Source organism: Cebus imitator, unplaced genomic scaffold (genome assembly GCF_001604975.1).
Source record: "Cebus imitator isolate Cc_AM_T3 unplaced genomic scaffold, Cebus_imitator-1.0 Scaffold21, whole genome shotgun sequence".
Taxonomy (NCBI): domain Eukaryota; kingdom Metazoa; phylum Chordata; class Mammalia; order Primates; family Cebidae; genus Cebus; species Cebus imitator.
Window position 1 is genome coordinate 4,657,160 of NW_016107336.1, and position 11,191 is coordinate 4,668,350.

Genomic DNA, 11,191 nt, shown 5'->3' on the forward strand with positions numbered 1-11,191 from the left:
CAGAGTCTTGCTCTGTTGCCCAAGCTAGAGTGCAGTGGCGCAATCTTGGCTCATTGCAACCTCTGCCTCCTGGGTTCAAGTGATTCTCCTGCCTCAGCCTCCCAAGTAGCTGGGACTATATAAGCATGTGGCACCATGCCTGGCTAATTTTTGTATTTTTAGTAGAGATGGGGTTTCACCATGTTAGCCAGGCTGGTCTTGAACTCCTGACCTCTGGCAATCTAACTGCCTCAGCCTCCCCAAGTGCTGGGATTACAGGCATGAGCCACTGAGCCCGGCTGTGAATTTGAATTTTTAAGAAGCACCCTCTGCCACACGCTCTGTGTCCCTAGAGTTTGTAGCACCTTTAGGTTTGAGAAGCAAACCTAACCTTACAATAAATAATCAAAGAGTCTTTGTCACTGGCCTTTGTGACAAGGACTGAAAAGCTGATGTATACCATGCAGCTTCCGCTTTAATCCATGTAAAGGAAGTTGAAGACCTAAACTAATTCATGCATTGCTTGCAAGAACAGTGGTGAGCGACTCTATCATTATTCTTACGTTGGGGAAGGAAGTCTTTTTCTTCTTGTCAGAGATGACTGTTTAGGTTTTGGCAGTTCAGTAATGAGTATACTGTATAAATGACCATACACTGAAATTTTAAGAGCTGGTATGGAAAGCAGGGGCAAAAGCATTGGGGCAAAAAGCCACATCAATGGAATAACTTGCTCAGCAAAACAAAGGGATAGAGTGGCAGCATGGTTATCTTACTTTCACCAAGCCTCTTTCTAACTCTGTCAGTTCTTTATTTTGCTAAGCCATGACTCTTCTTCCATACCTCTTACAGTTGGTGGTACTTCCGAGCACAATGCTCAGAAGCAGAACGTCTCTTATTTATATAATTTGCAATTTTCCTTAGCCATAGTAGTAAAAACTCATTTTGTTCCCATATGAAAATTAACCAACATTTATTGGCCAGGTGTGGTGGCTCACGCCTGTAATCCCAGCACTTTGGGAGGTGAATGGATCACCTGAGGTCAGAAGTTTGAGACCAGCCTGGCCACATGGTGAAAATAAAAAAAATTAGCCAGGTGTGGTGGTGCGTGCCTGTAGTCCCAGCTACATGAGAGGCTGAGGCAGGATGATTGCTTGAGCCAGGACGGTAGAGGTTGCTATACGCCAAGATTGTGACACTGCACTGTAGCTTTGGCAACAGAGCGAGAGCAAGACTCCGTCTCAAAAAAAATAAATAAATAAAATAAAAAAGAAAATTAACCAACATTATAAACTAACCTGAATTACTTCCAAAGCCCAAACTTCAACTGCTGGTGAAATTTGCCTATACCTCCCCAAAGCGCTTTTCCACCTATGGGCACCAAAGGACTGTCTTTTTCCAGTTCTACAATATATATGTTTTTCTCTCATTTTAACATCTCTGAAATTGGGGTGTGTCTTATAACTGTTTGTATTATAAAGTTTAATTGGCAGTATTTTTTCTTAATGATACTTAAAATAATGGATCATACAGTAATGAAAGGAATCACAGATTTGTTGAAATATGATAGATGCTACCAAATACCTTGGGAAATCTAGTAACTGCACATCTCAGGGAACGGATATGAGCTTGATCCTTATCCATCTGAACACTTAATTCAACACCAACCCATATGCCAGGTAAAAAAAAAATCCACTGGTCCTATAATTTCAAAATTGCATTCTAGTTCCCAAGGCAGACTTGCTCTTCAACAGGGCCAGCTATGCAGGAAGTGAGCCTGCTTCTCTGTGGGCTCATCTTTGCTATCAGAAACATCTAGATGAATCTTTCCTACCAAGTCATTGCAGTGAAGGGTCTCTGGGTTTGTATACAGTTAGACATACTCACTGACAGCACAGAACCCAAAGGGCTTCCTCTGGAATGATTACCTGGTCATTCTCTAACTTGGAATGCAGCTGGCTGGGGTGGTGGAGCCCATCTGAGACAGTCTTGCTGCCTGTTTTATTTGGTAGGTTCTTCCTACTCGAAAGCTCTCCAGCAGAAGAATATGTCAAACCATCAAAATCTTTTCCCTCTGACACTCCCATAAACTCTGTGAAAGAATGGTCCTCAAGGACGTTGGTGGTGTGTTCTACCGTCACCTCCCTGGGGCAGAATCCCCTGGCTGGCTGGCTGCTTTTGCTGGGGCAGAGATCTAGTTCTGCACATGAGCCAGTCCTGCACAGTGATTTGGAGTTTTTCTCAGGGATGCTTTGGGAGGATGGGCTCCCTTTGGCTAAGGCACTGTTTTCCTTGAGTGGCACCGTAATTATCTTGTCCTTTACCAAGACTTTTTCTACTTCTGTTAACTCCTTGTTCGAGGACGGCCTGAAATCATGCACAAGTGATGGTGTTGAGTGCTCGGTGGAGTCTGCCTCCTTTGTCTGAAGGGCCAGCTGATCTGAGCTGTCACTAGAAGGGACCACCATATCAGACAGGGTGGCATTGGAGGCACTGTGGGAAAAGTAGCCACTGGTAATACTGCTGGTGGTAGGGCTACGGGACACTTCTTTCTCCAAGACCCGTGAGTTTGACAGATCTACTTTTGAGGAAAACCATTCCCTGTTCTCCAAGCTGGCATTGTAAACACTGAAGTCAGCAAACTCCACAGGCACATAAGTCTGTGAACTTATCAGCTTCCTGTTAATGGCTTCCAGCTCATTTTCCTCCTCCTCAGAGTCCTATAGAAGGAAAGCAAAAGTCAGTCATTAGCTCCTTGTAGTGACTGTGCTGTTGAGACAAGTTTTAAATACTTGGCTATTAAAGGCATTCGCATTCACATGGTGTTCAGTGTTTTCTTTCTGTCTTTCCAAATCTGGCCAGATCATGTCACCTATTGCAGATATAGGTATATCGGTATTCTCAGAGACCTGTGAATATAAGCCCCTTGTCATCTAATATGAAGGGTATTTAGTTCTTCTAGGTTCACTCAGTGCTAATTAGAAATCATTCCTTCCCTGGTTTAAGAGAAAGGGTGGAACTGAAGTGCATTGGACATTTTATTAGTCATTCAGAATCAGTTTTTAGTTGTGATGTTTTCTCTTTTCTCATTAAATGAGCAGAGAAACAGGCAGAGGCAGAGAAGGGCCACTCCATTTGTTTTTAGAATCTTCACCTTGAAAAGCAAAGTACAGGTAGTTAAGGTAATTTGTAAAAAATTTCTCAGCTATTTTATGGAGGAAAGGGGAGTTAAACAAAGAACCCAACTACAAAAGGGCAAAAAACACAATTTCAAGACTCACTTTTATATTATACTAAATATTGCAAGGCAATAAAATACTAACAATTTATCTGACAATCGCTGTCTTCTGGATTTCTGGGAAGTATGAGTGGAGGGTTTGGCTAGAAGGTGAAGAAGGCATGGTAAAGTTTAAATGAAAATCTCCTTTGTAAAATAGTTTTCAAACCCTGTTCATAACAATCGGTAAATACGTGCAAAAGTGAGTGTCACCAACTCCCCAATCTCTCTCCAAATGAATGGTTCTTTTATTTTTGTTTAAAAAAAATGTGGATATTTTACGTCCGAATAAAATAAATGATATACTCTCTAGCCATTTGTAATTAACCTCAGAAGCACCTAATGAAATTGTAAATATTCCTTTTAAAATGTGTCTTTCATTCAACAAATACACACTGAGCATCCACTACGTGCCAGCCATCATCGTAAGAGCTTGGGAATAGCAACGGTGAGCAAAAGAAGGCATGCTCCCTCCCTCAGAGAATTACAACTTTGCACTCTTGCTCTTAGAACAATCCTGGACTTTGCATGGATGCATAAAAATTTCATTTACAGGAAAACTTAGATACCTCAAAAATAGCTTTCTTTCATTGGTCATCTGGTTTAAAATATCTATACAATTAGAACAACTAGATGCATGTAAAGACCTGGAACCAAAACATCAGCCCTATTCATTAAGTTTGCATATTATTTATTTTAAGATTTATTTACATTTATTTATTTTTTTACAGACAGGGGTCCACTCTGTCACTCAGGTTGGTATGGAGTAGTGCAATTGCAGCTCACTGTAGCTCAAATCCCTGGGCTCAAGCAATTCTCTGATCTCAGCATCCTGAGTAGCTGGGATTACAAGTCTGAGCTACTTTACCCGGCCCATAAATTTGCATTTTAATTCAGGTGGGGAGGGGGCAACATCTTCAAGGCATGGCAAATACTTGTTTACAAATGAACATAACTTTCATCTGTTTAGATGAACAGTAGTATTTTCTTTTGCATTTCAAGATTCTACATACCTCAAAAATATTTTAATACTCTTTTTCTTTTTTGAGACGGAGTCTCGCTCTGTCATCCAGGCTGGATTGCAGTGGCGCGATCTCGGCTCTCTGCAATCTCAGCCTCCTGGGTTCGAGCTATTCTCCTGCCTCAGCCTACCAAGTAGCTGGGACTACAGGTGCATGCTACCACACCTGGCTAATTTTTGTATTTTTAGTAGAGACGGGGCTTCACCGTCTTAGCTAGGATGGTCTCGATCTCCTAACCTCGTGATCCGCCTGCCTCAACCTCCCAAAGTGCTGGGATTACAGGCGTAAGCCACCGTGCCTGGCAGTTTAATACTCTCTTAAATGCTTCTCAGCTTTTAAAATAATTTAGTTTTTATAACTAAGTTCTAAAAATGTGACTGAATATAAATGTGTAAAGGAATTGGTGATCTTAATTCTTTAGCTATTAATCAAAGGTGAATATCAAATATTAGTGATAAAGTTCCTGAAATCGGCAAAACAAAATTTTTGGAGACACTAATCTATTTCCATCTTATCTTAATCTGCATCCAAATTAAGTAGCATTATCAAAAAAGTGGGTGTGGTAGAGCATTCTTTCCCTAGGTTTGGAGAAATGGTGGTGAAGGAACAAAGACTGAATAGAATTGTCTGAACAAGCAGCCTTTGCCTATATTTTCTATATTCTCTACTTGTCATGTTTAGACTCTAAATTAAATTAAATTTCTTTTTTCTTTCTTTTTTTTTTTTTTTTTGGAGACAAAGTCTCACTCTTGTTGCCCAGGCTGGAGTGCAATGGTGTGATCTCGGCTCATTGCAACCTCCGTCTCCTGGGTTCAAGCAATTCTCCTACCTCAGCCTCCCGAGTAGCTGGGATTACAGGCACCTGCCACCATGACTGGCTAATTTTTGTATTTTTAGTAGAGATGGGGTTTCACCATGCTGGCCAGGCTTGTCTAGAACTCCTGACCTCAGGCGATCCGCCTGCCTCAGCCTTCCAAAATGCTAGGATTACAGGTGTGAGCCACCTCGCCCGGCACAAAATTAAATTTCAAGTGTTTGTATCTATTCTATTTCCTTTTGATTTAACCTGGCAAAGAAACACAATTCTCCAAGTCCAAGCATATATAATGCAATTAATGACTAAATTACTATTTACTGTAATTAATTACTAAAGTTATTTACTGCAAGAAAAATCAAATTTAAAGATGAGAATTAGTAATTTGGGGTCCTTTATATGCTTAAAGTTATTTCTTCTCAATACTAAGGAAAGGTCTGCTATCCTAAAATATAATTTTGCTGAATGAAATATGCAATCATGAATTTACTGAGCAGATAGAGTTGTAAACTTATCAAAGATAATAAATTAGTCCTAAAGGATTAGAGTGACATTAATATAACTAAGAATCTACAAAGCCCCAAGAGATTAAGTTCAAATAGGTAGCAGTTCACAGTGGGGAAAATAACCCAAAATCCCAAAGGAAAAGGTGAAGACAGTAGGGACAGCTTATTCCAGAAAAAGGAAAATTTAGCAGAGATTAAACATTTTCCAATACTTAAAAGGAGATTGAATGTTTACTGAGTTATTGCCAATTAAGGGATGATTTAATTGGCTTAAACTGTATTTTGAGGGAGTTTGGTTTAGACTTTTTATACCAGAAATATCATTTCTCATTATATCTTAAAGAAGAATAAACTAAGCACCTTCCTATTTTTGTCTTAAGGACAAAAATAATGAAAACCCTACCAAAAGTGGTGCATGGAGTCAAGTTCTCCAGCTTCTCTATAGCTACAGTCTTCATTTGATTTTTGGAATTTAACTTACACTGCTATTTATCTATAGACAAAACATCTTGATTTTAAAAAGGGATTGACATCCACTTTAAAGCAGTGATTCCTTGTAAGGAGTTTCACTTGATTAATGCAATTTCCACTTCTATTATAATCATGTCTGTGCTGTTTACCAGAGGTCTCTGCAGAACTGTACCAGCCAAGGGCTCCAGTACTTCTGTCCATGGTACTGAGGAGCAAGCCCTTTGTCTGAAGAGCAGCCGCAGGGCATACTGGAACTGCACTATCTTTGGAAGCACCTGGAGTCACTGGAGTCCCCTCAATTATGCTGAGGAATGGGGCTCTTTGGTCTTATGCTCTTATTAACTGTGAGACCTTGAGCGAGTTGCTCAACAATTCTAACCCTTTGTTTAAACGAGGGGAAAAAACCACATGCTATCTATGCAAGACCTAAGAGAAGGGTCATGTGGATACTAGGAAAAATCACTGACTTTCTTTCAGCTATTCTCTATGTTTTGTGACTTAAAAAAGATAGACTCCAAAGGTATATTGTTGGCTCTATCCTATTCATACGAGACATGAAGTACATCTTGTCTTCTCAAACTGATCAAACAACAAAATATTGCTTTAAGAATCAAGCATAGCCACATTGACTATATTTTATTACAGAAGTTACTATGGTAATTAGGTGGGTTAAACAATGACAGGAACAATGTCTTGATACTGTCCTTCTCAAGAATGATTTCAAACTCTCTTGATCAGTCTGAACTCCTGAGTCACTCTGATTGTTCAAAAGTGGAAGAGAAAAGAATGTGAATTAGTCACAGAGGAAGAAAACAGTTTGTACCCACTTATAAGAGAAAAAATAAAGTTTCCCAAAGAGAAACAGGAACCTTAGGTCAAACAAACAATGCACTTAAACTCTACCAAAACACCCTGAAAAACTGCTATCTGGAATGAATTAAAGAGCCCAAAAACCTCTTGAGTACAGAATGCTCAGCAAGCCAGTTTCCTATGGAGAGTAGAGGACAGCTTTTTCGAGTAAGACTCTGGCAAGAACAGTAACACCATCAAATTCTCCTTACTGTACTCCATGGCGCATTCAGTCATAGAGTCTAACTGCTGCTTGAGACTTCTTGGGTCAAGATAATACGGTTCCATCCTGCCCTCTGCTAGCTGAAAGCCCTGAGATGGGTTTTATTTTAAAATATTAAAGGGAACATGAAGAAAACATGAGTCTAGCCCTGTGAACTGTGAAAATACCTGTTGAGCAGCCCAGAAAGCTCATCCAGCAGTCTCTTGAGGGTGTTCTACCAAAATGTGTTGTTACAATAGGTTTAAATTGAGTGGCTGTGCACCACAGTGATAAGTGTCATGCCAATAAACAGATCCAATCAGACACAGAGCCCGAGAATTGGCAGGGGAACAAACTAGTCATTTGGCCTTTTTTAGCCCACACTGCAGCCCTTGTTAATAGAGCAGGGGGTGGTCGGGTAAGTGGGCGAATAGCTCAATAAGATTTGGAGAGATGAAGGAGCAGCTATTAATATGTGGACTCTTCTCCATCAGAAACTAGGATGGGGTTTTGGGATAGAGGGATGGGGAGAAACCAAAGGCAGAGGAGGTGAAGAGGGATGGAGGGAAATGGAGGGAAAATGGTGCTTTTCTTCTTTCCTCATATTAGAAATGAGAAGGTTGTTTCTGAAGATCCACCAGCACCCCAAGCATTCAGGGGGGTGGCCAACTGCACATCCGGATTAAGCTGCAGTTAGTTCTCACACAGTGTGCGAAAGGAACTGTTAAAAGATCTCACACTAATGAGCTTTGGGAATGGGTCTGGCATGGTGTCACCAGGAAGTGAGACTCCCCACACTCTGCCCAACAGAGACAATCAGATTCAACATAAGCATCAAGTAGCCTCCTGTCTCCCCAAGCTGGCTTTACTTTTCAAAACCTAGGAAGCCACAGGAGGGTAAAAGCTGAGACCAAAAAAAAAAATATATAGAATTCTTTCCAGGCTTGAGAATACACAGGTTTTTTTTTTTTTTTTTTTAATTGAGGTATAATTTATAACCTAAGGTGCCTGGTATGCAGTGTTTTCAACTGTATCTCAAATTTATAATTTTAAAACCAAGTGCTGAGGAATGAGGTTTCACAGGTAGAGTTTCAACCTACCTGTGGCAAAATATACATAAGTCATCCTGAATGCAAGGTCGGTACCAATGTATGGGAATATATTTTGCCAGCTAATTAACAAAGGCTACCCTAGACAGTGAGATGATGAAGGGTCATGGTAGACTGCAATGAAGCTCTAACTACAGAATTATCTTGGCAATAGCATCAGGCAACATAAAAAAGCTTCCAAACATATCCACAGCTAAATGCATGATTACTTACTCCAAGTAAGTGCAATTCCTCTAGGTAGATTAACTTCAGAATCTGGGCAATATGTATAGGCACATTAGAAAGATTTTGGTATTAATTAAAGATATCTCTTTGTTACACTTTTCATAAAGACCAGAAGCAATCAAAGTGCCTTTCTCCCTTTTTCTAAGCAAACTTATCCTAAGCAAAAAAATAAATAAAATAAAATTGTAGGTCATGGCCACATCCATGCAAAATATCTTTACCAACGGTCATATTTTAATTTTTTTAAGACAAAGACCCAATACAAGTCTTAATTTCTTCGAGCATTTGGATGATTGTCTGTGAAAGGGCCTTAAACCCACCACCAGGCAATATGACAGAAACGGTTCCAGAACTTACAATCTTCTTCTCACGTTTGCTATTGTGTTCTACTGGCATGCTGCTGCCATTGCTTCCTGAGGGCACAATGCAGCCAGGGTTATGTGCCTGAGGTGGAGGCATGCTCTGCAAAGGTTAAGACACACAGATGCATCACACACAAAAGACGACAACGGCCAAAATACACATTAAGTACATGCAAGTTAGAAAAGCAATGCTAACACCCTTATTACATGTGAGTAATGCAGCAGCCAATTCTGTAGGCCAGAGTTAAACTACTGGAGAAATACGACAGGAATAAACAGATTCTGTGACAAAAAGCATAATTAGTCTGATTTAAAAAACAGCCTTTTGACCAGGAACAGTGGCTCATGCCTGTAATCCCAGTGCCCTGGGAGGCTGAGGCAGGAGGATCACTTGAGGCCAGGACTTTGAGACTAGCCTGAGTAACACAGCAAGACCCTATCTCTATAAAAAACAAAATTAAAAATCCCCAATAAGACAAAAAAGAAAAATAATTAAAAAAAAGCCTTTAATATTTTCAAAACACCTAGAAAACATCTTTCTCACTTGAAACATAAAAAATACTTTGAAAAGTCATAAACACAAAGAAATAAAACCACAGGAGCGACAACAAACAAGAGATTCTACCATGACTCTGCATGCTTGAGAAAGAGGAATTCGAGAACGGGGGTCCATGGAGCGATGACCATGCACATCCACATGTAGCACTCGGCTTGTTAATGCAAACGGCTGCTTCACAGGCGACACACTCTGCTCTATTCTGCACATAACAGACAAGTCAGACATTTACCTCCTGGCTTAGAAGAGGCCTTGCTTCAAGGGCTATCCTTTTCTTATGCTCCTCTTTTACAGGCATCAGGGGCTTGAAAAACTTTGGCGGCTGAGGAGAGAATGCTTTAAAAGGGCTGACGGTTAAGGCATGAGGAGTCTCTGATGTACAGCCTGGGGAAGAGGAGAAGTTATGAGTTTACAGATGCTGCACACTTTAAGCAACACATAGGAACTGAGGCAATGACCTAGCCATGGGAGTATCCAGGAGAACAATGAAATTCATAGGATAATAGTTGGCTAAGCATGAAAACAGATGTACACCCACCCTGTGCAACATAGGGAGACCAGACTGTAAAAAAAAAAACAACCAAAAAACAAATAGCCAGGCATGGTGGTGTGCCCCTGTTGTACTTGCTACTCAGGAGGCTGAGGCAAGATCGCTTGAGCCCCAGGGGTTGAGGCTGCAGTGAGTTATGATGGTGCCACTGCACCCCAACCCGGGCAAGAGAGAGAGGCCCTGTCTCAAAAAAACCACAAAAAACCAAACCAAACCAAAACAAAGAAAAACCATGAAATAGATGTAGGCAAGAATAGGAACAAAGCTATGAAGTCACAAAGAGTTACTAAAGTGCTAATGTATGAGAACAAAATGAGACACCCAATTTTCTACACTCTTTTCAAGGTCCAGCTTCAGCGCCACTAACCAGACCAATTTCAGCTCGTGCTGATTTTCCATTTCTCTGAATTCTCACAGCACTTTATCATTTAACATCTTATTTTCTTTTTTTAATCACCAGGAGTCAAGCTAGATTAACATCTTATTTTCTATGTCTCTTGTTTCCACAGTTGTAAGACAGAAAGTTGAGGCTCAGTAAGTACTAAATGAATGAATACTGTGTACATTTTCTTGCAAGCCTCTGTTTCTTCCTGCTGTATATGACTAAGGGAGCACAATTCTTCTTTTTTGTTTGAATCATTTCTTACCCCTTTGGCCTCGTTCCTCCCTTTCCAATTTGCTAGCATAATGGTGAATATATCTTATATTTTACCTACTGATATAAGGTATAAGGTAACAGAACTGATTTATATAGCCAAAGAGTAGTATTCCCATGAAGGCACTGGTAGACTATATAATTTAGGTAGTAATATTACCATGAATCAGACTCATTTTGGGTATCATTTTTGAAAACTGTTTTACGAATCAAAGTTATGTTCTTGTAAAAATTCCTTTAGGTACACAAGCATGACAGGACCGGACATTCTTCTCGTGGAAAATAATATGATTTGTATGTGCTCAAAACTGGACTTCAAAGTCAGGAAATGATGTATGAAAGATGATTTAGAAGTTCTAAAGTGATATACAAAAAGCCTACCATTATTTGGGTGGTATGTTGGATCCAAAACAAAAACAGATCAAATAAGTGAACATGATAGGTTCCATTCAGTAAGACAGTTTTGAATCCATCTAGTTAATTAGAATATCAGCTTCATATCTCATTATATGCTACTAATGAAAGACTTTTTTTCATGTATTTTCTAAGTAATTACAAAGAAATATCACTGCAAAATAATCTCACCATTACCCTTTTTTTTTTTTTTTTTTTTTTTT

At 39.8% G+C, this 11,191-nt stretch overlaps 1 protein-coding gene across 11 annotated transcripts in view; it reads right to left on the minus strand.

The window, feature by feature from the left end:
- Positions 1 to 11,191, minus strand: part of KIF13A (kinesin family member 13A) — a 225,297-nt gene that overhangs the window by 3,209 nt on the left and 210,897 nt on the right. For 3 of the 11 annotated variants that reach the window (XM_037736019.1, XM_037736016.1, XM_017521630.2), the window contains 4 exons: positions 9,602 to 9,753; positions 8,809 to 8,913; positions 8,440 to 8,481; positions 1,442 to 2,696 (listed from right to left, as the gene is read on the minus strand). In XM_037736019.1, the coding sequence (XP_037591947.1) occupies positions 1,860 to 2,696; positions 8,440 to 8,481; positions 8,809 to 8,913; positions 9,602 to 9,753 (1,136 nt within the window). In that variant the 3' untranslated portion in view covers positions 1,442 to 1,859. Of the gene's footprint in view, positions 1 to 1,441; positions 2,697 to 8,439; positions 8,482 to 8,808; positions 8,914 to 9,601; positions 9,754 to 11,191 lie in introns of those variants that run through there. The other 8 variants (XM_017521643.2, XM_017521642.2, XM_017521639.2 and 5 more) reach the window with 5 other exon arrangements.